The sequence below is a fragment of the Chiloscyllium plagiosum genome, chromosome 2, assembly GCF_004010195.1.
Source record: "Chiloscyllium plagiosum isolate BGI_BamShark_2017 chromosome 2, ASM401019v2, whole genome shotgun sequence".
In the NCBI taxonomy this organism is placed as follows: Eukaryota; Metazoa; Chordata; class Chondrichthyes; order Orectolobiformes; family Hemiscylliidae; genus Chiloscyllium; species Chiloscyllium plagiosum.
The window spans coordinates 95,904,966-95,932,824 of record NC_057711.1 but is presented as its reverse complement, the minus strand read 5'-3'; the positions used below and the strand labels follow the sequence as shown (position 1 = coordinate 95,932,824).

Sequence of the window (27,859 nt, the reverse complement as noted above, 5' to 3'; positions counted from 1 at the left end):
GGTGAGAGAGGAAAGAGATGAAAGGAACCTTAAGGGGCAACTTTTTCACACAGAGGGTGGTGCATACATGGAATGAGCTGCCTGAGGAAGTGGAGGAGGCTGGTACAATTTCAACATTTAAAAGGCATCTGGATGGGCACATGAATAGGAAGTGTTTAAGAAGTATATGGGCCTAATGCTGGCAAACGAGACTAGATTTATCTAGGATATCTGGTCAGTATGGATGAGTTAAACTGAAGGCTCTGACTATAAACAGAAAATTCAAGAGTTGAGTTAGGGTTTATATATTCCTTGGATTTGAGTATTTGTAACATATTATTTGAAAATAGGTGAAATTCTGTTTCATTGGCGCAGCCTTATGTGAATGTGTTTTTTTTCAGGGATTAATCTTCACAGTAACAAACCGCAAAAGTGAATCTATGATCAATCAAGTCAGGTTTTATTATGGGATCTGACTTGCCCAATATTGCCATCAAGCAGGATTGCAAGATGAGTAGAGTTTATGCAGCTTACTAAGTATCTTAGGAAAATCTAAAGATTTCTCCATATAATAATTGTACGTACAGCTATTATCTGGTCACCAATATGTATTCTTCCATCCTGTTCAACCGCACTTCCTCGAGTTATGCTTTTCACAAAGATACCAGAAGGCTCTGTAACCACAAACCCATCCATATAAATTTTTAAATATACATTCAATCTTTGGAAAACTCAAAAATATTAATGCGTAATTCACAGCAAATCTTCATTGGCAGGTCATGTTCCATAAAATCAAACTCATATTGTTTACAACTATGCAGGTTGGTTTTATGCCAAACAGGTAATTCCAATATCACTAATTCAAGTTTTGAATATAAAACAGACACACAAAAATGTCAGCTTGGCAAATAAAGCTAACTCCTTTACTTACAATAAAACAAAGGGTCATGACTATTTTTACCTTTCAATTTTTTTCAGAAGCAGATAGTATTTGGTTAAAAAGGAAACCGTCTCCATATATTTTTCTCCCTCTTTCAGTAAAAGATTACTTTGTAAATGACCACCAACAATCCAATGGAGAAGAAAGCCCATCCCATGAATACCAGTCTTCAGATAATTTAATTCACGTTTCACATGAGATAAAGAAACAGGTGACCACATTAAAGACAGCCAAGGTTATCATCCCAGCAACATTCAGGCCATGGTGCTGAAGATATGCTACAGAACTAACCATGTGCAAAACAAGCTATTCCAATTCTAGCATTGACCTACCATCGTTGAAGATTGCATAAAAAAACAAATTTAATTCAGCCAATTAGCATTCCATAGCAGCTTACTTTCAGTCATCAGCATGACAATGGAAGACAGTAGCAGTGTTACCAAGTGACACTTACAATAACCTGCTAATCAACCACCAAGACCATTCATCTCCTGATGCGACTACAATATCAATCTAAACATGGACAAAAGAGCTGAATCTCCCTGAGATGAGCTGAGGTAAGAGTGATTGCCCTTACATGGACTCTTTCACAGATGTGTGGCACTGGAAAAGCACAGCAGGTCAGGCAACATCCAAGGAGCAGGAGAGTTGACATTTCGGGCATAAGACCTTCATCAGGTTTGTGAGGAAGCCCAAGGGGACTGAGAGATAAGTAGGAGGGGGAGTGGAGCAGGGGGGAAGATAGTTTGGAGGGCGATAGGGAGATGAAGGCGGGGGGGTGATGAAGGCGGGAGGTGATGAAGGCGGTGGGTGATGGTGAAAGGTCGGAGTGGAGGGTGGAGCGGATAGGAGTCCAAGAAGATGGGCAGGTGGGATAGTTCAAGAGTGTGATGCCAAGTTGGAGGGTTGGATCTGGGATAACGTGGGGGGAGGAGAGACGAGCAAACTAGTGAAATTGATGTTGATTCCGTGTGGTTGGAGTGTACTGAGACAGAAAATGAGGCATTCTTCCTTCAGGTGTCAGAGATTTGGATTTGGCAGTGGAGACAGCCCAGGACTTGCATGTCCTTGGCAAAGTGGGAAGGGGAGTTGAAGTGGTTGGCCACAGGGTGGTGTGGTTGTTTTGTGCATGTGTCCCGGAGATTTTTTCTGAACTGTTCCACAAGTTGGCGTCCTGTCTTCCCAATGTAAAGGAGACCACAGAGAGCAACGGACACAGTAGATGAGGTGTTGAGGTGCTGGAAAATCTCTTCCAGATGTGAAAAGATCCTTTGGGGCCTTGGATGGAGGTGAGGGGGGAGGTGTGGACAAAGGTTTTACACCTCTTGGGGTGGAAAAGGAAGGTGCTGGGAGTGGAGAGTGGGTTGGTGGGAGTGTGGACCTATTAAGGGAGTTTTGGACGGAATAGTCTGCAGAATGCTAATAGCAGTGTGGGGAGGGAAATACATCTCTGTTGGTGGGGTCTGACTGTAGGTGGCAGAAATGGCAGAGTCCAGAGACTGGTGATCTCCTGCATCTGCAGTGCTCACTTCCTCTTTCACAGATGTAGATATTGCTGGCTGGGCCAGTTTTTCTTGCCCATCTGCAATTGTTCGTGAAATGTGAGCTGCCTTTTTGCTACAGTTCTTATTCATCTGGATCAGGAGACTTTATTCCTGATGAAGGGCTTTTGCCCGAAATGTCGATTTTGCTGCTCGTCGGATGCTGCCTGAATTGCTGTGCTCTTCCAGCACCACTGATCCAGAATCTAAATGTTAACTGTTTTCTCTTCAGAAATGCTGTAAAACCTGTTGAGTTGCTCCAGCAATTTTTATTTGTTTGTTTCAGATCTCCAGCACCTGCAGTTCTTTGTTTTGGTTTAGAAGTTAAAGACTGGCAACTACCATGCTGGAGACCTTGAGAGAAGACCAAGATAGATCCTTGACTTGAAGAAAAGCGAAAGAATCGAGAGTGCTGGAAAATCAGAAATAGAAGTAGAATTTGCTGGAAAAGCTCAGCAAATCTGACAGCATCTGTAGCGAGAAATCAGAATTAACGTCTCAGGTCAAGTGCCCCTTCCTCAGAACTAATGGAAGCTAGGAAAGTGTCAGTAAGGAGTAAATAATAGGTGGGGAGAGAACCCGGAAAGAGAGAAAAACGTTGGACAGACAAAGGAATAGCTAACAATCTGGCTCGGAAAGTGAATAGCTATTAATGGAGAATATTAGTGGCTAACAATGGGTTGTGTATCATAGCAGACTATATAAGGCCTGACGTGTGGGGTTGGGTAAGAACATTGGCCAGCTCAAGCCCTAAAGTTATTGAACTCTATATTGAGTCCAGAAAGCTGCAGGATCCTTAAGCAGAAAATGAGCTGCTGCTCAGCTTTGCTAGAGCACTGCAGCACGACAAAGATAGAAATATGGGCCACGGAACACTGTGATATGTTGAAGTGGCAGGCAACTGGAAGTTCAGAGTCTGTTTTGCAGACCAAACGCAAATGTTCTGTGAAGCCATCACCCAGTCTACACTTCGTTTCCCCAATGTAGAGGAGACCCCATCGTGAGAAACAAATGCAGTACTGCAATGCAGGTAAAGTGCTGCTTCACCTGGAAGGCGTGTTTGCGCCCTTCAATACTGAGCAGGGAGGAAGTAAATGGACAGGTATTGCACCTTCTACGGTTGCAGTGGAAGGTGTAATGAGGCGGAGGGGCATTGTGTTGGGAGTGAAGACCAAGGCATACCGGAGGAAATGGTCCCTGCAGAAGGCTGACAAGGAAGGAGAGGGAATGAAACTCTGATGCTGGTGACAAGGTAAATCCTTGACTTGGCGCATCTAACCAGAATGGGATGCAAATACTTCAGCTTCGTCTTTCGCATTCATTTTGAACTGCCACATTGTTAAGGATGAGAATACTTGTAGTATCATCCTGTTGGTAATTCAATTATCCAAGACACTTCATAACTAGACATGGTAGAACCACAGAACTTAGGTCTGATTCATTGGTTGTGAGGTCACTTAGCTGTCAACTGCATGCAGCTTCCACTACTTGTGTACTATACTGCAATTTCACACCTCATTTTTAGGTTCGCCTTGTGCTGTTACTGCCTGTTGTCCTGCAGTCTTCGCTGAGCAAAGGTCGATCCACTGGCTTGATGGTGATGCTAGAGTGTGGGATATGTCAGACCATCAATTACAAATGGAGGCATTATGCCTCATGGATGCACAGTTTTGAGTTGCTAGATTGGTTTTAAATCTATACCATTTGGCATGCACTGAGACACACAAGATGAGTTTGTCTCCACAAAGAACTATACAAGAAACAGATGGGTGAGAACAAGGTCAATTACTTTTTTCCCTCTTGTTGGCTCTCTTGCCATATGCCACAGGTCTAGTCTAGCTATGTCTTTCAAGATTTGGCCTACTCAGTCAGTGGATGTGGCGCTGGAAAAGCACAGCAGGTCAGGCAGCATCCGAGGAGCAGGAGAATCGGCTTACACCCGAAACATCTGGCCTGTTGTGTGCTTTTCCAGCACCACACTCTGGACTCCGATCTCCAATTTCTACAGTCCTCACTTTCTCCTACTTAGTCAGTGCTACATAGGCACATCACATACCGATGGTGATTGAAGTTTCCAAAATACTGTACACTGTGCCCTTTTCTCCCTCTGTTAAGCGCTGAACATAGAGGAGAACTAATTCACCAGCTGAGGGGTCGTGATGATAGGTAGTAAGCATATGTTCTTGCCCCATGTTTAACCTGTGTTAGAACCCTTGCTGAGTTTTCATTATTTTTATTCTATTCTTTTATTGATTTTGGTTTGAAGCTGTGAACTCGGAATTGCTAGCTGGGAATGACTTACAGACCTTGAAGCAGCCTGTAAAAGGAAAAGAACAGACAAAACAAGCTTCTTTGGTTTGAGAGGCCAGCCCTGGAGGCCAGTTGCAGGCTGAACCTTGATTTAAAAAGGTTCCAACAGACACAGCTTCCCTGGGAATAACATTATTCTTAAACAGCAAACTTTGGCTACTAACAAGATTAGTACCTGATTTTTGAAATTCTCATCCTCATTTTCAAATCCCTTGCTGGCTTTGCCCCTCACTCCCTCTAAACCCCTCCTGCCAATAAGAGATATCTGCACTCCTCTAATTCTGGCTTTTTGAATATTCTCAATTTCAATCGTCTCACTAATGGTAATCCTAAACTCTGGAATTGTCTCTCGAGACTGTCTAATTTGCTTTTCTTCTTTAAGGCACTCTTTAAAATATTTTCTATTCATCATTTGTACTTAACGTCATGTGATTCTGACAATGTGTATAGGGTATAAGCAGGCATGGAAAGAGTTAAACTCGGAGTTTTGTGAAACAAGCAACTCAGCTGAGCATGACTCAGATCAGGTAAGAACTTACAGTGAGGTGCTGGAGGCAAGGGTAAAAGGTTGACAAGGTGGAGAAGCAGTCATTATGTAGAGGGATTTTACAATATTGGAAACACTCAGTATGTGAGGTCAGTTTAGCAAGTTGAAAAGTATTCATTATGGTAAGCCAGTTATTCATTGTGTAACAGAAGATGGCTTAATCTTTACTATTGACACTCGCTGATTGTAACGGTCACTTAATTAATATGTATGTTGCCTTATCTGGATGCTCCTCCCTGTAAAATGACTATATAGTTTATTGAGAAACTGTTGTTCCAGAGGAGACTGTGAACTCATGTCTCTGTGCACATGAGTGATCGTTCTCTATCCCTCCAGGGTGCAGAATAAAAATGAAGGAGGTAAAACTATACTGTGTCGATGAGCAGTTTTCTTCGACGGTGGAAGGGGTTGGGAAATGCGCCGACAATTCCACAGCAATGCAAATAAACGTTGCTTGGCTTCAGGCTATGTTTTATCATTCTAACATGAAGCACTTTGGGGCATTCTATGACAATAAAAAAGGTGCTTATAAATACAGCTTGTCACAGAAATATACTTGCAGGTCTCTGCCAAAACACCAAGCAATTACTATGCACATTTCCCCTCCAATTGCACTGTCGGGATTCAGACAATTATTTGTAAACAAACATCGAGCAATTTCTTATGACATACTCTTGAGAAACATGTAAACAAATCAAAACATTAGTTCTTTTATTGCAATTAGTACTGTACAAAGTTAAGTATTAGCTTATACCCTATGGAGATAAGTTAAATCATTTTGATACAGTGGTACGGTGGCTCAGTGGTTAGCATGCTGCCTCACCAGCGTCCCAGGTTCAAATACAACCTCAGCCGACTATCTGTGTGGAGTTTGCACATTCTCCACATGTCTGCGTGTGTTTCCTCCGGGTGCTCCAGTGTCCTCCCACAGTCCAAAGATGTGCAGGCCAGGTGAATTGGCCATGCTAAATTGCCCATAGTGTTAGGTGCATTAGTCAGAGAGAAATGGAACTGGGTGAGTTACTCTTCGAAGGGTCGGTGTGGACTTGTTGGACCGAACGGCCTGGTTCCACACTGTAGGGAATCTAATCTAATCTACCTGGAAATTGTTTTTGGAAATCTGGGAGATCGTGTATTTAACCACATGGCAGTTTTGCATGTTAATTGAGGTCTCATGATGTCAGGCTCACTGGTCTATAGTTCCCTGGCTAGTACTTACCATCCTTCTTAAACAGTGGCACCATATTAGTCAACCTCCAGTCTTCCGGCACCTCACCTGTGACTATTGATTATACAAATATCGCAGCAAGGGGCCCATCTTCCCTTGCTTCCCACAGAGTTCTGGGGCACACCTGATCAGGTTCTGGACATTTATCCACTTTTATGCATTTCAAGACATCCAGCACTTGCTCCTTTGTAATATGGACATTTTTCAAGATGTCACCAATTATTTCCATATATTTATTTCTTCCACGTCCTTTTCCACAGTAAACACTGATGCAAAATAATCGTTTAGTATCTCTCCCACCTCCTGCAGCTCCACATAAAGGCCGCCTTGCTGATCTTTGAGGGCTTCTTTTCTCTCCCCAGTTACCCTTTTGTCCTTAATGTATTTATAAAATCCCTTTAGATTCTCCTTAACTCTATTTGCCAAAGCTATCTCATGTCCCCTTTTTGCCCTCCTGATTTCCCTCTTATGTATACTCCCACTGCCTTTATACTCTTCTAAGGATTCATTCGATCCACCTTGCCTATTCTTGACATATGCTTCCTTGTTTTTCTTAGCTGAAAAATGTGTTGCTGGAAAAGCGCAGCAGGTCAGGCAGCATCCAAGGAGCAGGAGAATCGACATTTCGGGCATAAGCCCTTCTTCAGGAATTCCTGAAAAGGGCTTATGCCCGAAACATCGATTCTCCTGCTCCTTGGATGCTGCCTGACCTGCTGCACTTTTCCAGCAACACATTTTTCAGCTCTGATCTCCAGCATCTGCAGTCCAAACTTTCTCCTTGTTTTTCTTAACCAAACCCTCAATATCTTTAGTCATCCAGCATTCCTTACACCTACCAGCCTTTCCTGTCACCCTAACAAGAATATACCGTCTCTGGACTCTCGCTATCTCATTTCTGAAGGCTTCCCATTTTCCAACCATGCCTTTACCTGCGAACATCTACCCCCAATCAGCTTTTGAAAGTTCTTGCCTAAGACAGCCAAAATTAGCCTTCCTTCAATTTAGAACTTCATTTTTACAAATCTGGTCTATCCTTTTCCATCACTATTTTAAAACTTTTGGTCGCTGGCCCCAAAAGTGCTCCCTCCCTGACACCTCAGTCACCTACCCTGCCTTATTTCCCAAACGTAGGTCACGTTTTGCACCTTCTCTAGTAGGTACATCCACGTACTGAATCAGAAAACTTGCTTGTACATGCTTAACAAATTCTTCTCCATCTAAACCTTTAACACTGTGGCAGTCCCAGTCTATGTTTGGAAAGTTAAAATCCCCAACCATAACTATCCTATTATTCTTACAGATAACTGAGATCTCGTTACAAATTTGTTTCTCAATTTCCCTCTGACTATTAGGGGATCTAAAATACAATCCCAGTAAGGTGATCCCTTTCTTATTTCTCAGTTCCACCCAAATAACTTCCCTGGAAGTATTTCCGGGAATATCCTTCCTCAGTACAGCTGTAATGCCATCCCTTATCAAAAGTGCCACTCCCCCTACTTTCTTCCTCCCTTTCTGTCCTTCCTGTAGCATTTAGATCCTGGAACATTAAGCTGCCAGTCCTGTACATCCCTGAGCCATGTTTCTGTAATAGCTATGACATCCCAGTCCCATGTTCCTAAGTTCATCTGTCCCAAGTTCCTGAGTTCATCTGTCTTGCCTATTCGGCCTCTTGCATTGAAATAAATGCAGTTTAATTTATCAGTCCTAACTTGTTCTCTGCTTTGTTCCTGCCTGCCCTGACTGTTTGACTCACTTCTTTTCTCAACTGTACCAGTCTCAGATTGATCTCTTTCCTCACTATCTCCCTGGGTCCCAACCCCCCACTTTAATAGTTTAAATCCTCCTGAGTAGCTCTAGCAAAAATCCCTGCCAGTATATATTCCAATTCAGGTGCAATCCATCCTTCTTGTACAGGTCACTTCTACCCCAGAAGAGATTCCAATAATCCAAAAATGTGAATCCTTCTCCCATATACCAGCTCCTCAGCCATGCATTCATCTGCTCTATCCTCCTATTCCTACCCTCACTGGCTCATAGCACCGGGAGTAATCCAGATATTACTACTCTCAAGGACCTCCTTTTTAAATTCTGGCCTAACTTTCCAAATTCTCCATTCAGAATCTCATCCTCTTCCCTTCCTATGTCATTGGTTCCAATGTGGACAATGACCTCCTGCTGGTCTCTCTCTCTCCCTTGAGAACATTCCGCACCCTCTCTAAGACATCCTTGATCCTGGCATCAGGGAGCCAATACACCATTCTAATTTTTCGCTGAAACGTCTGTCTGTGCCTCTGACTAGACAGTCCTCCAACACAATTGATCTCTTGGAACCCCACATAACCCTCATTGCATTACAGCCAGTCTCGATACCAGAAACATGGCTGTTCGAGCTACATTCCCCTGAGAATCCATCACCCCCTACATTTCCAAAACAGCAAACTGGTTTCAAATGGGGATAGCCACAGGAGGCTCCTGCACTACCTGCCTACCTCTCCTACCTTTCCTGGAGTTAACCTATTTATGGCATTGCACCTGCAACTTTTCTCCCTTCCTATAACTGCCATCCATCCCACCCCCTTGCTCTTGTAAATTCCTCATTGCCTTTGTCTCTCCAACCGATCCATTCGATCTGATAGGATTTACAACCAAAGGCATTTATTGCAAATATAATCCTCAGTAACATCTAAACTCTCCCTAAACTCCCACATCCGGCAAGAAGAGCATATCACTCTAAAGGCCATTTCTTCTTCTTTAAATGTCCAAACCCAAACCCAATTCCTCTACAAAACACTGCTCCAGGCTAACTTAATACTTATGGCTTAAATTTTTAATTTTAACCCAGAGACATATCTCAATAAAATATATAGTCAAGAACAAACCCACTTTATTCACTGTAAAGCAACATTTAAAAATATTCACTTAGATGTTTCTGTGTTGTTACCTCTCCCAAACTGGTTCCTCCAAGATTAGTTGTGAATTTCACTGTTCGTTAATTTTCCCAGACGCACTCCAATGTCCCGCTATGAATTCAAACAGCAAAGGGAGTAACTGTGCAGGTTCATTGCTGTGTTGATTAGCAGTGTGGGGTGCTCTGGTTTCCTCCACAACCCAAAGATGTGCTTGTTAGGTAAATTAGCCATGCTAAATTGCCCATAGTGTGCAGGTATGTTTAGGTTAGGTGCATTAGTCGGGGTAATTGTATAGTAGTGGGGAATGGGTTTTGGTGGGACACTCTTCGGAGGGTCGGTGTGGACCTTTTGGACCCAAGGGCCTGTTCCCACACTGTAAGGATTCTACCAATGTCCAGTTCGACATAGTCTGAACTAGGTTCTTCACTGTGTTGTAAACAGTAACATATTCTCCTTTTGCTTTCCTTTCCTGTCAAAATACCTTTTGAGCACATCACATTACATATTCTGTGAGATTTCTTTCTGTCTGGAGTCCTTACCAAATCGTTCACTTCATTCAATCATCTTTCGACTTGATAAGGTCCACTAAACCTTACTTTTAAAGGTTCACCTATCACTGGAAGTAAAATTAACACTAACTCAGTTAGCAAAATTACACTTTTTGGTTTCTTGGCTGCCTCCTGTTTCATCATATGATACCTTTAAATGCTGTCGAGCCAACTCCCTTGCTTTATTTAACCATTCCCTAAAATATGACATAGTCCAAATGTGTGGTCTCTGAATGCTAACTCAAATTTCTCCTTGATCATTCATACCCAAACAATAATTCAATGGATTGAATTTGGTTGATTCATTTGGTGCATTTCTCATGGCAAAAAGTACAAATAGAATTCTTTTATCCCAATCATCCAGATTGTCTAGACTATAAGCCTTCAACATGGTCTTTAATGCCTGATGCTGCCTTTCTAGCACTCTCTGCATTTCTGGAAGGTATGTCATGGATTTGAACTGTTTTAGTCCTAAACTGTCCATAACTTCCCTGAATAATTTTGAGGTATAGCTTGACGCTTGATCTAACTGTACCTCTATGGGTAGTCCATATCTAGTTAAAATTTTGAGTAACTTCTACAATCCTTTTAGCTATAATATTGCGAAATGGAACGGCCTCTGGAAATCTACTGTACACATTCATTATTGTCAACAAATACTGATTTTCACTTTTTGTTTTAGATAGGAGTCCTATGCAAACAATTAAGACTCTTGTAAATGGTTCCTCAAATGTAGGAATGGGTATTAAAGGTGCAAGTTTTATTAATGCCTGCAGTTTTCCCATTACCTGACATATACAACATGTCTGGCAAAATTCAACTACATGCTTATGCAGTCCAGGCCAGTAAAAATGTTTTTGTATTTTAGCTTGAGTTTTTCTTACCCCTAAGTTACCTCCCACTGGTAGTTCATGTACTACCCGCAAGGCCTCCTTTCTTTAACCCACTGGCAATCCAACTTGATGAACTTCTGCCCATTTCTCATCTGCCTGAATATGTGATGGACTCCATTTCCTCATTAAGACATCTGTTTTAAGATAGTTGGACTCAGGGATACATGCAGATTCTTCTTCAGTGTACACTTTTTGATATAATTGATTTAGATTACATTACATTACAGTGTGGAAACAGGCCCTTCGGCCCAACAAGTCCACACCGCCCCGCCGAAGCGCAACCCACCCATACCCCTACATTTAATCCCTTACCTAACTCTACGGGCGATTTAGCGTGGCAAATTCACCTGACCTGCACATCTTTGGACTGTGGGAGGAAACCGGAGCACCCGGAGGAAACCCACGCAGACACGGGGAGAACGTTTAGATTAGATTAGATTAGATTAGATTACTTACAGTGTGGAAACAGGCCCTTCGGCCCAACAAGTCCACACGTGAGGCAGCAGTGCTAACCACTGTGCCATCATGCCGCCCACAAATTGCTTCAATATTTCATCTTTCTGTTGTAACTCAGTTAGTTTCTGAGCTAAAAATATCCAATCTATCCTTCACCTGTTCCTGTATTGTCCCAAAATTTGATCAAATATGGTATCTGATAATTCTAATTCAACTTATTTATCTGTATTCTTTGATTTATCCTGTTTCAATTGGTGATTTTGTGACCTTATTACCACACGGTCAAGAAAAATCTCAGGATATGCTTCCCATAAATCTTCAGTGGTCTGATTTTCCACTGGCTTTTCAACCACAGGAGGCAGCACTCCGACATGTGACCCAGCTATATCATTAGCAAGGACAAATTGTAATCCTGGAGCCAAGAGTTTCTCCAGTACTCATACCATTTCACTGGACACTTCAACCTCACTCTACATAACTGAGCACTTCTAATCTTACTGTGAATTCCACATTCAATCTCTAAGTTACATATCTCATCTCTTAACATCAAAGATTGACATGATCTCTTAATATTGTAACTTCTTTACCTGCTGCTCCTGGCCTATGTGAGTAAATCTTACCTTCGCAAGTAAATGGTTTAAGACCACCTGGTACCTCCTCCTTAATCAACTTCCAACCAGGTTGTACATTCTGGTGTAGCATTTTAGTTTCTATTGTGCTTTCCCTCACCACTTCAACAAAATTCACTGGCTTATCCTGTTTTCGTACATCTGCCTATCTGATGGGTTAGGAAAATACATGTGGCCTACTTTATTGCAGTGAAATTACTGGGGCTTTTCAACTTCTTTCCCCTTCAAGGGTTTCCTTTTTATCTTGTGGTAACTTACTTTTATGATCTTCACCAAGATCTCCTTTTCTTTTATCATGTGAGGATTTCTCTTTTCCCCAATTTCTATCTCTCATGAATTGAAATTGATTTTGGAAGCCAAACTTTGATTTATGAACCAACTCATAGTCATCAGCCATTTCGGCTGCTATTTTAATTCTCTGCTCTTCCATGAGTTTTCACTATTTCAGGAAGTGAATTTTTGAACTCCTCAAAATAATCATCTCCCTAAGAGTGTCCAATATTTGCTCTATTTTTAATGCCCTATCCACCCATCAAAAATACATTCAGTTTGAAAGGATCAAACAAAGTATGTTTGACCAGGACCCCTCCTTTGATTCCTGAAACATTGTCTTTAGGCTTCTGGTACATGCTCATATGAACTTAAGATTCGTTTCTTCATCTCCTCATACTGCTCAGATATCTCCTCTGATGGTGATACAAGTACCTCACAGGCTCTACCTACAAGTTTTGCGTGGATCAACAAAACCAACGTGACAACTGGCAAGTGCATGTGTTTGGTCACCTTCTCAAAAGAGATGAAAAAGGCTTCCACATTATTCTTATTAAATTTAGGCAATGTTTGGATTTGTTTAAACAGACCCCCACCAGGTCTTTGGCTACGATGGGTTGGCTCATCCTCACTATCTTCCTCACTAAGCCTACCTTCTATCTTCACCTCCATCCTTTTAAGCCAACTTTCCTGTCTATGTGCCAATTTATGAAATTCAAGCTCTCTTTCTTTCTCTTTTTATTCTGCTATGGCATTCCTCTCCGTTTCTTTTTGTTCTGCTAAAGCGATTCTGTCCTTTTGTTTTTGCTCTGTCTGGGTGATTCGTTCTTATTCTCTATCTACTGCTTGTAATCATAATTCAAAACTGTTTCACTCCATTTTCTCTTTCTTTTCCCTATAATGCAAGCTGCTTCATTTTCAATTCAATTTTAGCCATTTCCAAAAGATTCTAATGGCATTTCTAGCAAATCTAAATGCGGAGCTATCGCTAAATTATCTCTCTTTTTCTCATAGATGAAGGCAACTCCAACACCAGCTTGTCTGCCAATTCCAGCAGCTTTGTTTTGTTCACCTTTTGTAAAGCCCCCAAAGTCACTTCTTCAAGCTCCAAAAAGCTCTAAGTGATTGAAAGAGCCTGAGTGCTGTTTAAACCAACTGAATTCAACACCCGGAACAAAAGACATGAACATCTACCATTTGCCGCCTTTGAATCCAACAACCGCATTCCCAAATTGGAACTTTCAAATCAATCCTGACAGGAGCCCCCAATATGTTACAGGCCAGGTTAGATCCCCGCAAAATATTTTAAGAAGGTAGCCCAGACACTAACTTCTCTTATTTTAAAGGCAGACGTGAAGTGGATATTCCAAGAGTGATGCAGCTGGTCAAACCACTTGAAGCAAACAGAATTTACTTAAACACTACAGTTGAAACACAAACAAAAGAAAAGAGAATTTAGAGCAATAACTATTTGAAAACCCAACCGATTCAATATAGCAACTTAACTAAGGAGCTGTTCCAACTCCTGTAACATCCCATGAACACATGCCTTGGCAAGAGGTAAATTCAACACAGGAGGAAACAGTTCCGAAAGAGATTTCAGAGAGCAAGACAATCAGGAACCATCTGCTGAAGCTTGGAACCTTTCTGCACTGCAGCAACTTCTGAATGCCTGCTAAAATTAAACCAAAATAGAATAAAACCACTCCCCTGCCACTGTTAAAGTAGACAATTCAACACTTCTGCCTTTACAACCTCTCGTGTCAAAAAAAACAAGAACAAAATACTCTTGTTAAAGGAGCAGCAGCGTAACAGTAATTTGTGGGCGGCATGGTGGCTAGCACTGCTGCCTCACAGCGCCAGAGATCCGGGTTCAATTCCCACCTCAGGCGACTGACTGTGTGGAGTTTGCACGTTCTCCCCGTGTCTGCGTGGGTTTCCTCCGGGTGCTCCGGTTTCCTCCCACAGTCCAAAGATGTGCAGGGTCAGGTGAATTGGCCATACTAAATTGCCCGTAGTGTTAGGTAAGGGGTAAATGTAGGGGTATGGGTGGGTTTCGCTTCGGCGGGTCGGTGTGGACTTGTTGGGCCGAAGGGCCTGTTTCCACACTGTAATCTAATCTAATCTTATCTAACCTCCTGACTCCCAAAAGACTGACCACCACCTACAATATTAAGCATGTGATAGAGTGCTCCCCACTTGTTTGGATGGATTCAGTTTGAACAACACAACAAGCTCAACATGCCAGACAAAGCAGCTCACTTTATTTGCACCACATCCGCAAACGTCCACTAATAACACTCAGTAGTAGCAGTGTCTTCTATCTACAAGATGCACTGCAGAATTTCAAAGATTCTCAGGTAGCATCTTGCAAACGCACTGCCACTTCCATCTAGAAGAACAAGACTAGCACCTGCACCTTTAAGCCACTCATTATCCTGACTTTGAAAAGATATTGCCATTTCTTCACCGTTGCTGCATTAAATTCATGCAATTTTGTCCCTGATGGCATTGTGGTCAACCCACAGCAGATGGACTGCAGCAGTTCAAGGCGGCAGCTCACCACCATTTTCTCAAGGGCAACTAGGGATGGGCGGTACTTGCTGGACACCCAGCAACGCTCACATTCCATGAATGAAAAAAAATCCACATGATAATTAGAAGTGCTGGCAATTCTGAAACCCAATCATCAAGATTTTGAGGGTTACCATTGACCAGGAACTTAAATTGGACTATCCATGCTACAAAATCAGGTTAGGGACTAGATATTCTGCACGAACTCGCCACCCAACTTGTCAAAAAACTTTCCATTATCTACAAAACAATTCAGGAGTGTGATGAGTATTCTTCACTTGCAGCTCCACCAATTTAGAGAAGCTCAAACTCATCTAGGTCAAAACAGCAAGCTTCATTCACACTCCAAGTCACCACTATGTTTGCTACACATATCATGTATAAGATGCAATGCAACACAACAACTCGCCAAATTTCTAACAACATCTATAGACCAACAAATCTCTCCTTAAACATCAAGAACAGCAGACACACAAAGACCATCCAGCTGCAAGATCCCTGCAAGTCACACTATCCATCTTTATATATATATATATATAGACATTAGAACGTACAGCAGTACAACACAGTACAGGTGCTCAGCCTTCGATATTGTGCCGGCTTTTTATCTACTCTAAGTTCCAACTAACCTACATATCCTTCATTGTACTAACTACCATGTGCCTACCCAAGAGTCGCTTAAAGGTCCCGAATATATCTGACTCTACTACTGGCAGCATATCCCACGCACACACCACTCTCTGAGCAAAGAATCCATGTCTGACACCTCCCCAAAACCTTCCTCCAATTACCTTAAAATTGCGTCCCCTCGTGATAGACATTTCTACTTTGGGAAAACAATGATTTTCCTGCTCCTCGGATGCTGCCTGACCTGCTGTGCTTTCCCAGCACCACTCTAATCTAGACTTTGGTTTCCAGCATCTGCGGTCCTTGCTTTTACCTATGAAAACTTCTTGTGCACAATCTCACAACAGAAGCAAGGTTTGCCTACAACTGAAAAATTAAGATACTAATGCCATAAAAATGAATATGAAAAAAATGCTCCACCCTCAACATGAAACACATCATAAGTGCAACCATCATCCCCACAAAATAAACAAGGATGACAAAATCACAATAAACCACAGTATTCACTGATATGTGGGAAATACAACGACTTTATAACGATGAAATTCAGGTCTTTCTTTCCAGAAAGAACACGGAAAATAGAAAGAAAGGAACAGTATAAAATCAGATTTAAAAATCTTAGAAGTTATTACAGTACCTAGATTTTTGTCACCAACATAGCCAGCAATGGTTATGCCGAGTCCATGAACATCTTTTGTAAGTTTCACATCGAATATTTCACCATCAACACTCTGACAACAGACTGGTTCAGGCTAATTAAAAAAACAAATTGCAATATTTATACTTTATACTTCCAGTTTCAAAAAAAGTATGATTATACTATAAATACTTTAATAAGATTCAAAATGCCAGACAGTGGAAATGTGAAAATTAAACAGAAAATGCTAAAGATACTCAGCATCTGCGGTGACAGAAAAACAGAGTTAACCTATATGTTTTAATGAAAGATCACAGAATATGAGTTTTTATTATTTTTGATGAAAGGTCATTAACCGAAAGCATACTCTTTGCTTCTCTGTTTATAGATACTGCCTGATCTGCTGAGTATTTTCAACAACTCTTATAACAATAGGAATCAACAGAAAAAAAAACAAATCTTGGTTCCAAGTCTGGTAGAACACAATAAGCCATTCGACTTTGAATTACCTTTTGAAATATAGCCACTTTATTGTTTACTGTTCTTTTATAGAAAGCATATAATCCTGTATTATATGCTTTCTAGAGTATTAATGGCAGCCACACAGTCTTTGGAATTCCATCCCTAAATCTCTGCCTCAAATCCATCTTCTCCTTAGAGATGTTCCTTAAAACCTACCTCTTTGGCAAACCTTTTGGTCTTGTTCTTTTATGATTGTTTCACATTTTGACTGCTAATATTCTTATGATGCATTCTGGGACGGTTCATAACATTAAGAAGATCTTATTGAAATACAAATATCCTTTTAACAGAATTGCCTCAATGGCAAATAGGAAATCACCACAGTTAAGTATAGGAATTATAACATGTCTGCAAATTATATTCCAACTATTTTCGCCAAAAAGGCATAGGGAAAGGGATCTCAAATGATTTTCAATTTTACTGGCATTTGCTGACAGACTCTGGCTAAAGTTAAGATACCTGAATAAAATATGGTCAGCAATGGCCAATTTCTATTGCAATTAATTTACAACCTTCAGCTCATAAAGTAATGTACACCAATATGACCACAATTGATCAGCCCCTAATGGTGTCATTCTTATTTAAATGAAATTTAGTACACAAACTGCTTTTAAACAAATACAATCAAGGCAAATAAAAACTAATAATGTGGTAAGTATTCAGCAGGTTTGGCAGTGCTTATGAAGGGCTTCAATTGCTGATCCTTCCTCAGAATTGGAAGTGCCAAGAGATGTAGCAGTTTTGTAAAATGGACAGTGAAAAGAGAGAGGGAAGAATGAACCAGAAGGACTGCAACATGGGAACACCACCACCTACAAGTTCCCCTCCAAGCTGCTCACTGTCTGGACTTTGAAATACATCATCATTCCTTCAGTGCCCCTAGGTCTACGTGGATACTGCCAAACCTGTCAACTACATCCAACTATTGGTATTTTTACTTTCAGATTCTCAACATCCATTTTCACTGGTTGCATGTTTAGGTAAAGGTTATGGTGAAAATTGGCAAAAAGATTAAACTTTGCTCAAATTTAAGATCAATGTATCCAATTATGATTGAAAACTTGCTCGGCAAAAATGCATTTCTCCCCTCACAAGATCATTAACTGGAAAACATTTTTCTCACCCTGTGTTCACAAGAAAACCAGGTATCATACTTGCCTCTTCCGCTACAGGAGGTACAGATGGTAAAGCAGGAAGTCCTTGAGGGGCAGCAGGCAAAGAGTCTTCTGCAGCTCCTCTAGCTATTACCAATTTCACTCGATTTCCACATTGCCTCAGCACCTGAGCCACTTGCTCACTACCCATTCCAAGTAGATCCGTGTCACCTATCTTTAGAATGTGGTCACCACTTTGAAGGCGTCCATCCTTTAGCACAAATGAAGAGCAAAATAAGTATTTGTAATGGACACTGACTATCTAAAAGAACAAATTACAAGCAGAGTATTTTTGCAGTTTGCTCAGGAAGCGTCCTGTATTAAAGGATAATGACGATTTCTCAATGTTCATACTTTTGAGATACAAAACACACTAAAAGCCAGATTTTAATTAATTTAATCCATTTAACCTTTAAATGGATGTCCTTTTGGAAGGATTTGGGGAGCCATCATAAGTTCACAATTGAAAGATCAATTCAGGAATGGGGGAAAAAGGACATAGAAGGTAGATTGCCAGTATCCATGACAGGCAATGAGAAGAGCAAATACAGTGGAAAAATAACATAGAATTGGGATATTAAGAGTAATCTGCTAGCTAGCCTCGGGTACACATGCATGTATGGTTCACTCAGCTAATAACATGTACAGAGAATGAATAAACAAAAAAAGTTAAGCAAAAAGAAAAAGTTACTTAGATACAGTTCTATTATGAGGAGTGTGGATGAGGGGGTAGCTCAGTTGACAGCTACCAAATAGATCAGGCTACTTCGAAAATCACGAAGTTTCATCCTCGTCTTCCTGAGCGAAAGTGCCTGCCCACACCACTCATACTTTAAAAAGGCACTTGACATGGCTCAGTGAATAATTACCAATGACCTGTTATGGGACAGAGAAGTCAAGAATAATTTTCACCATGATAGTGAAAACGTTTATAGCCTTAAAAACTTGACCTTAAAAATTTAGGCTAAAACGTACTTTTGAACTATAGAACACATTTACTGCACACTAGACAACAGACAGGCAGGGAGAGTAAGACAATTAAGAACATTTGCCTTAACATCAGTGAATCTATATAAACAGAACACTGAGTGATAAACGGTTGATCATTTGTGAAATTAATAACAATGTTTGATTCTGAACTCGAAACAAAACTCAGTACTCTGTATCAATTAACTTCTGTCCCGAGTTATTGTCTTCACTATTACCTATCTAGTTCAGAACATGCAGCGTTTTTATTCACTTTTTGTATATGTGACAGTACTGCCTTTGTAAACTTGTGTATAAAGATAGTCTGTTTGAGATAGTACAATGAAGTAGCCTGCCAGGGCTCTTGAAGGAAGAGCAATGTCATACTCTCCTGGGTTATTAGAATCCAATTAGCCGAAATTATAGGTATTAGTGTTATGTTGTAACAGTGATGCTATTAGCAAATGAAGGGAATGATTAAAATTAAACTAAACTCTCTGTAAAAGGTTTTTTTATTCCAGACTACCAAAGGTATGACCTCCATGACGAACTGTGAGAGGCTTACAGGTTGAGTTCATAAGGAATTCCTTGGGTCGTCTCAAATCTGTGCTTTAACAATTGAGCCAAAGTACAAAATAAATTTGTCAATGTTAACACTTCAATTGGAATTTGTGATTCAAAACAGGCACGGGAGCTGACAAGTACTTCGCACAACAGAAATTTTGAAATACATTCCACACAAGGAATATACATTCTAGAGTTATAGCAGGCGGCAAACTGAGCATGACAACATCCCCAATTTATTTAATATACACTTGTCCTACAATCAGGATAGGTATTCAATTAGTAATAGTCTGGGAGAGGATGTTAAGTTAGCTTTAATCCCAAACTCTTGTCAAGTCTACAGAAATTATTTGCAGCGAAAACAAAAAAAAGTGAGAGAAAATATCAATCTGACATCATAATATTTGGTTCATGACATTCAATGATGTAATGTCTCACAGGTACTCAAAGATTTTGACTGCTACTGAAAAACAGGGAAAAAAATCAAAGCCAAATTCTAAGTTAAAGTTCTGGGATGAAGTTGACGTCTACATAGAATTATGTCATTCATTGAAACATCAAACGAGCTGGTGACAAGTCAGTCTTCTTTGCTTCAACAGACAGCTAATCACACATTGTCACTTTCAATAGTTGGCTGCATCAAAACTTCGGATCTTTGACCTGCCTCAGAACACTGCTTCACAAACTAAATTTATGAAGCTGAAGATTGCAGTTCCATGTGAAATGGAGGTTGTTGTATTGTACTATTCCAACTGATCTTAATAAACTGATTTATTAACCGTGACTCTATAGTCCCAGGGTTGTTTAAAAAAAAAACTTCTGGCTGTATAGTAAACATCTTTCTATGTATGCTGTATATGCTGTATACTAATGATCAAAATGCAAGTGTCATGTTTCAAATGCTATACTGCCACTCATCCTTTCCCCTTCAAATGAAGATGCCAAGGAGGATCACCTTAAAACAAAGGCAGTTTCTGGGGAAGCAGGAATTAGCTAAGTTTTGAAATGATTGCACATAAATGTTTTTCGCTAATAGAATAATCCTATTAAAGTCAAGGATTTTTTATTGGATCATTAGAATCTCAAGTTAAACAAACTCAGATTTGCTTACCTGGGACCTGAAAATCCCTCTACCTGTTTAAGTCAGTTGTACATAAAACTCTGTCAAGACAAAATGCTTGGCAGATATTTATATCATTTACACACTCTCCAAGAATGAGAAAGACAATACAAAAAGCAGTCACGAAGAATCAGTTTTAAGTTGATCAACAGTTTGTTCATTGTCCTAATGAAGAAATTATGAGTGTCTTTAAAGAAGAAATGAAAAGAATCTTGGTCTTTCAGTGTTGAGAAAGCACTCCAATCTATGTACATCTGTGTAGCAGTAGCCTCGGATCCTTAATTTAAAATAACATTCAAGAGCCTGGGAACAGGAGTCAGCCAATTATTTCCTTGAACATGTTCTGTCATTTAATGATCAATGATAATTGATCCGTAACCTAACCTTTAATGGACTTTTGCTTACCAAATTCAGTTCTAAGTATAAAAGTGATCTGTAATCAATTGGCATTTGTGGAAAAGTTTGCAAAATTTTCACCTTTTCTGTGTACAAGTTTCCTGATTTTACTCTTCTACAGTTTTACAGTTATAAGTGCAAATTTTTACTCCAATGCTGTCTGGTCCTAAAACTTATAATTTTCCCATAGGTTTAGACAGCCCACCCAACAAATAATATCGACCTATTCTGTCTTTTCCTTTTAAATGCCTTGAAAACTTAAATCAAGTCATTCTAAAGCTTCTAAACACCAGATGTCAAAAAAATAGCTTCTGAAATCTCTCCTGGTAACCGAATCCTCACAATCCAGGTATCATTACTGTAAATCTACACTGCATTCTATCTCCAATGCTCATAATACTTAAGGTGTGATCAAACCAGGGTTTTACACAGATAAAGCATTTATTTTCTCCACCTATACTAACCTCTACATTTAAGGGCCAGCATTTCATTGTTCTTTTTGATTATTTTCTGTACCTAATAGTGACATTTTACTGATTTATAAACTTAGATGGCAGATCTCTGAAACAGCAGGGTTTATGGCTTTTCACCAATTAGAAAATATCCTATTCTGTCCTTTTTAGTCTGAGGATGGATGACCTCACACTTTCCTACACTCAAATCAAGTTGCACAGTTTTACTTGTTCACTTTGAAAGGGTTAAAGCTAAAAAGGATTAAATACAGATTCAATTTGAAGCATTTACACTAAAATATGTACAACAATTATCTTCCAGAGTAAAGCAGACTGATATGGATTTGCCAGCATTTTTGAACAGTAGTGTAACTTTTACAAGTTTCCAGCCTTCTGGCATCACCGAGGACTGGAAGATCTGACCCAAAGACTACACAATTACAATGCTTCCTTCTCTCAAGTAACGTGGGATACATCTACTTTGAGGACAGCTAGCCTTTAAGTATATACTAGGTAAAAACAATGACTGCAGATGCTGGAAACCATGTATCCTACCCAATAATCAACTGCACTTTGAGACACTTCTCTAAAAGGGGTAATCCTGCAGAAATGTAGCTAATGCACATTCCAACCAATGGGATAAAAGAAATCAGGCTCCAGGTGACCCTTCCTGCGATGGGAGAATCCAATTTAAAATTAATGACCAGCCAACTACGTTGTTAAAACGTTATCACCGTTGTCAAAGAGAAACCATGGGTGTTTTATTCCTGAGAGAAATTTTAAAATTCCTTCAATCTTGAGTGATCTTCCCCTAGCTAGGAAAAGGGCTATAAATAACTCCACTCCTGCATGCAGGATAGAGGGCATTGACTAAGGCTGCAGTTTCAGAGAAAGTTCATGAGCCTTTAGACATTGTCCAAAGCCACGAGAATTAAAGCTTAATCCTGGGATGTGCTATATTATAAATGAAAGAAAAAAGGTATAAGGAGAGTGGAAAGGACTAGTTACGGTTATAGGTACTGATGGGAAATGCCATGTTAAAACAGAACAATAAAATTATTAGGGTCATTCCTGAATGCTAATTAACGTGGAGTACATTTACAGAATTCAAAGTCAGAGAAAGGGAGGCACCATGCATTTAATATACACAGAGTCATAGCACGTAAACAGACCCTTCAGTCCAACTTGTCCATGCTGACCAGATATTCAAACCTAGTCAAGTCCCATTTTCCAACTGTTGATCCATATCCCTTCCAAAACCCTTCCTCCTCACATATCCATCCAGATGCCTTTTAAATGTTTTAATTATATCAGCCTCCATCACTTCTTCTGGCAGCTCATTCTATTCACGCATCACCCTCTGCGTAATAAAATTGCCCCTTGGATCTCTTTTAAATTTTTCCCCTCTCACCTAAACCTATGCCCTCTAGTTCTGGACTCCACCACCCTAGGAAAAAGACTTGTTCTATTCACCCTATCCATGCCCCTCATAATTTTATAAATCTCTATAATAAATTCACCCCTCAGCCTCCAATGTTCCAGGGAAAACAGACGCAGTCTATTCAGCCTCTCTTGGAGCTCAAATCCTTCAACCCTGGCAACATCCTTGTGAATGTTTTCTGAACCCTTTCAAGTTTTACAACATCATTCCCACAGGGGAGACCAGAACTGCACAGAATGTTCCAAAAATGGCCTTATCCATGTCCTTCACAACTGCAACATGACCCCCTAATTCCTACACTCAATGCTCTGACCAATGAAGGAAAGCGTATCAAATACCATCTTCACTATCCTATCTACCTGCAACTCCAAGATCTCTTTGTTCAGCAACACTCTCCAGGACCTTACCATTAAGTATAAGTCCTGCTCGGATTTGCTTTTCCAAAATGCAGCACCTCACATTTATCTAAATTAAACACCAACTGCCACTCCTCAGCCCATTGCCCCATCTGATCAAGTTCCCATCATACTTGGAGGAAACCTTCTTGACTGTCCACTACACCTCCAACTTACTAACTATACCTCTCACATTCACATTATTTATATAAATGATGAAAATCAGTGGACCCAGCACCAATCCTTGTGGCACTCCACTGGTCACAGGCCTCCAGTCTGAAGGAAAACCCTCCACCACCACCCTCTGTCTTCTACCTTCGAGCCAGTTCTGTATCCAAAGAGCTAGTTCTCCATGTAATTCTATGAGATCGAACCTTGCTAAGCAATCTACCATGAGGAACCTTGTTGAATGCCTTTCTGAAGTACATGTCGATCACGTCCACAGCTCTGCACTCCTAAATCCTTCTTCAAAAACTCAATCAAGTTTGTGAGACATGATTTCTCACACACAAAGCCATGTTGACTATCCCGAATCAGTCCTTGCCTTTCCAAATCCTTTCCAACCCGTCCATGCCGACCAGATATCCCAACCCAATCTAGTCCCACCTGCCAGCACCCGACCCATATCCCTCCAAACCTTTCCTATTCATATATCCATCCAGATGCCTTTTAAATGTTGCAATTGTACCAGCCTCCACCACTTCCTCTGGCAGCTCATTTCATACACATATCATCCCCTCTGTGAAAAAGTTGCCCCTTAGATCTCTTTTATATCTTTCCCCTCTTATCCAAAAGCTATACCCTCGAGTTCTGGACTCCACCACCACAAGGAAAAGACCTTGTCTATTTATCCATGCCCCTCATGAACCTATATAAGGTCACCCCTCAGCCTCAGTGCTCCAAGGAAAACAGCCCCAGCCTCCTCCAACCCTGGTGACATCCTTGTAAATCTTTTCTGAACCCTTTCAAGTTTCAGAACATCCTTCCAATAGGAAGGAGACTAGAATTGCACGCAATATTCCAACAGTGGCCTCGCCAATGTCCTGTACAGCCGCAACATGACATCCCAACTCCTGTACACAATACTATGACCAATAAAAAAAGCATACCAAACGCCTTCTTCACTATCCTATCTACCTGTGACTCCACTTTCAAAGAGCTATGAACTTGCACTCCAAGGTTTTTTTGTTCAGCAGCACTCCCGAGGACCTTACCATTAAATGTATAAGTCCTGCTAAGATTTGCTTTCCCAAAATGCAGCACCTCGCATTTATCTAAATTTAACTCCATCTTCCGCTTCTCAGCCCATCTGATCAAGATGTCACCATCTGATCAAGATGTCATCTGATCAAGATCCCATTGTAATCCAAGGCAACCTTCTTCGCTGTCCATTACACCTCCAATTTTCGTGTTATCTGCAAACTTACTAACCATATCTCTGATGCTCACATCCAAACCATTTATATAAATAATGAAAAGTAGTGGACCCAGCACCAATGCTTGTGGCACTCTTGCTTGTTTGAAAAACAACCCTCCACCATTATCCTCTGTCCTCGACCATTGAGGCAATTCTGCATCCAAATGGCTTCTCTAGAAGGTACATCAACATACTGAATCAGAAAATTTTCTTGTACACACTTGAATTCCTCTCCATCCAAACCCTTAACACAATGGTAGTCCCAGTCTATGTTCGGAAAGTTAAAATCCCCGATCAGAACCACCCTATTATTCTTACAGATAGCTGAGGTCTCCTGACAAATTTGTTTCTCAATTTCCCTTTGACTATCAGGGGATCTATAATACAATCCCAATAAGGGATGCCTTTCGTATTTCTTAGTTCAACCCAAATAACTTCCCTGGATGTATTTCCGGGAATATCCTCCCGAAGTACAGTTGTAATGCTATCCTTTATCAAAAACGCCAATCCCCTTCCTCTCTTGCCTCCCTTTCCATCTTTCCTGCAGAATTTGTATCCTGGAGCATTAAACTGGAAGTCCTTTCTATCCCTGAGCCAGTTTCTGTAATTATTCTGAAATCCCAGTCCCATGTTCCTAACCATGCCCAGAGTTCATCTGGCTTCCATTAGGCTTCTTGCATTGAAATCATTGCATGTTTAATATATCAGTCCTAACTTTTTCTCTGCTTTGTCACTACCTGTCCTGACTGTTTGACTCGCTTCTGTCCTCAACTGTACCAATCTCAGATTGATCTCTTTCCTCACTATCTCCCTGGGTCCCAACACCCGACCTTAATAGTTTAAATCCTCCTGAGTAGCTCAAGCAAATACCCCTGCCATTATGATTAGATTAGATTAGATTCCCTACAGTATGGAAACAGGCCCTTCAGCCCAACAAGTCCACACCGATACTCTGAAGAGTAACTCACCTAGACACATTCCCTGTATTCACCCCTGACTATGACCAATTCACCTAACTTGCACATCTTTGGATTGTGGGAGGAAACTGGAGCACCCGGAGGAAACCCACGCAGGTACAGGGAGAATGTGCAAACACCACACAGTCAGTTACCCAAGGCAGGAATCAAACCTGGGTCCCTGGCGCTGTGAGGCAGCAGTGCTAACCACTGAACCACCGTGCCCCCTGTGAATCTATCACCCCCTACATTTTCCAAACTGCATACTTGTTTGAAATGGGGATAGCCACAGAAGACTCCTCACTACCTGCCTACCTCTTATCTTTCATGGAGTTAACCCATCTATATGAATGTATCTGCGACTTTTCTCCCTTACTATAACTGCCATCCATCACATCTCCTTGTTCTTGTAAATTCCTCATTGCCTCTGACTGTCTCTCGAACTAATCCATTCGATCTGATAGGATTCGCAACCATCGGCATTTCTTGCAGATATTTTCCTCAGTAACATTATCCTCATAAACTCTCCCTAAACTCCCCCATCCGACAAGAAGAGCATATCACTCTACTAAAGGCTATTTTTGCTTCTTTCAATCTACACACCCAGTGTCTTATTCCTCTACATTCCACTGCTCCAGGCTAACTTAACATCTATGGCTTATATTTATAAGTTTAATCAGGAGACATATCTCAAAATAACATATAATCAAGAAAGAACCCACTTCACTCACTACTGCAGACTTACTGTTAGGCCACACTTAAAATATTCACTTATCCGTCTGACACTGTAGCTACTGCTTTAGACACTATCTATTGGTAAGAATTTAAATGTTGCTGGTGTTGGTACAGTATGGTTGTCTCTGTTGCGCCTCATTAGTGGTTAATACTACTGTCATAAAGTTGCCCCCATGGAGGGAGTAACAACCATTAGCAGAGTTTGAGCATTAGTTAGCAAGCAAAAAACAGACAGCAGGCATAATAGGCCATTTCAAAGTTGGCAAGATGTAATGAGTAAAATGTCACAGGAAAAATTCTAGTCCTCAGCAATTTACATTCTATGATGATTTGAAAGTCAGCAAGAAAATTATGGAAGCAAAATGTGTCGTTGAGACAAGTTGAAAAGTAAGTCATGAAAACAACATAATGCATCTGCAAAAGCATGCAAATAAGTTAATGTGAATTTGTCTACTTTGGCAAGAAGATTAGAAAAGTAGCAAAAAGCACTTCCAGGCTCAATACAGACAGCTCAGAGGACCTGGCACATGAGTCACAATAAGTTGGTATGTAGGTACAATAACAGCAATGATGTCAATTTTTTCAAGAGGAATGGAATGTAAAGTGGAGATGTTTTTTTTTACAATTTGATAGAGTATTGGTGAGTTCATATCGAGAATACCACAGATGGATTTCATCTGCTTACTTAAGAAATGACAATTGCATTAGAAACAGTTCACAGAAGGTTCATGTGACTAATACTTGGGATCAACATTCCCTGTAAACTGTGCCAATGAATTGACTACTGGCACTGTTATGCACAGACCTTGAAGGCCTACCAAACAAAAAATTAGAAGAGTATATTGCTTGGGAAGGGGTGTTAGCTTTGAGGAAAAGATGAATAGATTGGGCCAACAAAGCTTAGATGAATAAGGGGCAACCTTATTGAAATATACACAACCTAATAGGGTAGACGCTGAAAGGATAATTCTTGTGGCATAGGTTATAACTAGGGAAACAGTTTAAAAATAAGTGGTCTCTCATTTAAGATGCAAATGAGCAGAACCTTTTTTTGCCCCTCTGGGGGGCCATGAGATCGTGCAACTCTCCTTCCCAAGAACTGCTGAAGTCAGTGCTATCCAATATTTTTAAGGCAGGGATTGCATAACAAGGGAAATAAAGGGTACTGGAGGTAGGCAGGACACCAGAATCGAGGCAACAATCAGATCAGCTGCAATATTATCAAATGACAGAGTACACTCAAAGGGCTGAATGTCCTCATAATGTTCCTAATTTGCAGCTTCACATGTCCCACATCTCAGGAATAGGAGCTCCAAGGTACATTACATCCAAAATTTGAAAGTAACCTCCAAGCAATGAAATCAGGCTTTCATTTACATAGGAGAAAGTGAGGACTGCAGATGCTGGAGATCAGAGCTGAAAATGTGTTGCTGGAAAAGCGCAGCAGGTCAGGCAGCATCCAAGGAACAGGAGAATCGAAGTTTCGGGCATGAGCCCTTCTTCAGGAATGAGGAAAGTGCGCAAAGCAGGCTAAGATAAAAGGTAGAGAGGAGGGACTTGGGGGAAGGGATGTTGGAAATGCGATAGGTGGAAGGAGGTTAAGGTGAGGGTGATAAGGTGAGGGTGATAGGCCGGAGTGGGGGTGGGGGCGGA

At 40.7% G+C, this 27,859-nt stretch overlaps 1 protein-coding gene across 12 annotated transcripts in view; it reads right to left on the bottom strand.

Annotated features, from left to right (window-relative positions):
* LOC122562047 (multiple PDZ domain protein) overlaps positions 1-27,859 on the bottom strand; it is a 368,714-nt gene that overhangs the window by 243,925 nt on the left and 96,930 nt on the right. For all 12 annotated transcript variants that reach the window (XM_043714532.1, XM_043714569.1, XM_043714586.1 and 9 more), the window contains exons 9-11: positions 17,769-17,975; positions 16,089-16,203; positions 565-653 (exon numbers count right to left, since the gene is read on the bottom strand). In XM_043714532.1, the coding sequence (XP_043570467.1) occupies positions 565-653; positions 16,089-16,203; positions 17,769-17,975 (411 nt within the window). The remainder of the gene's footprint in view (positions 1-564; positions 654-16,088; positions 16,204-17,768; positions 17,976-27,859) is intronic.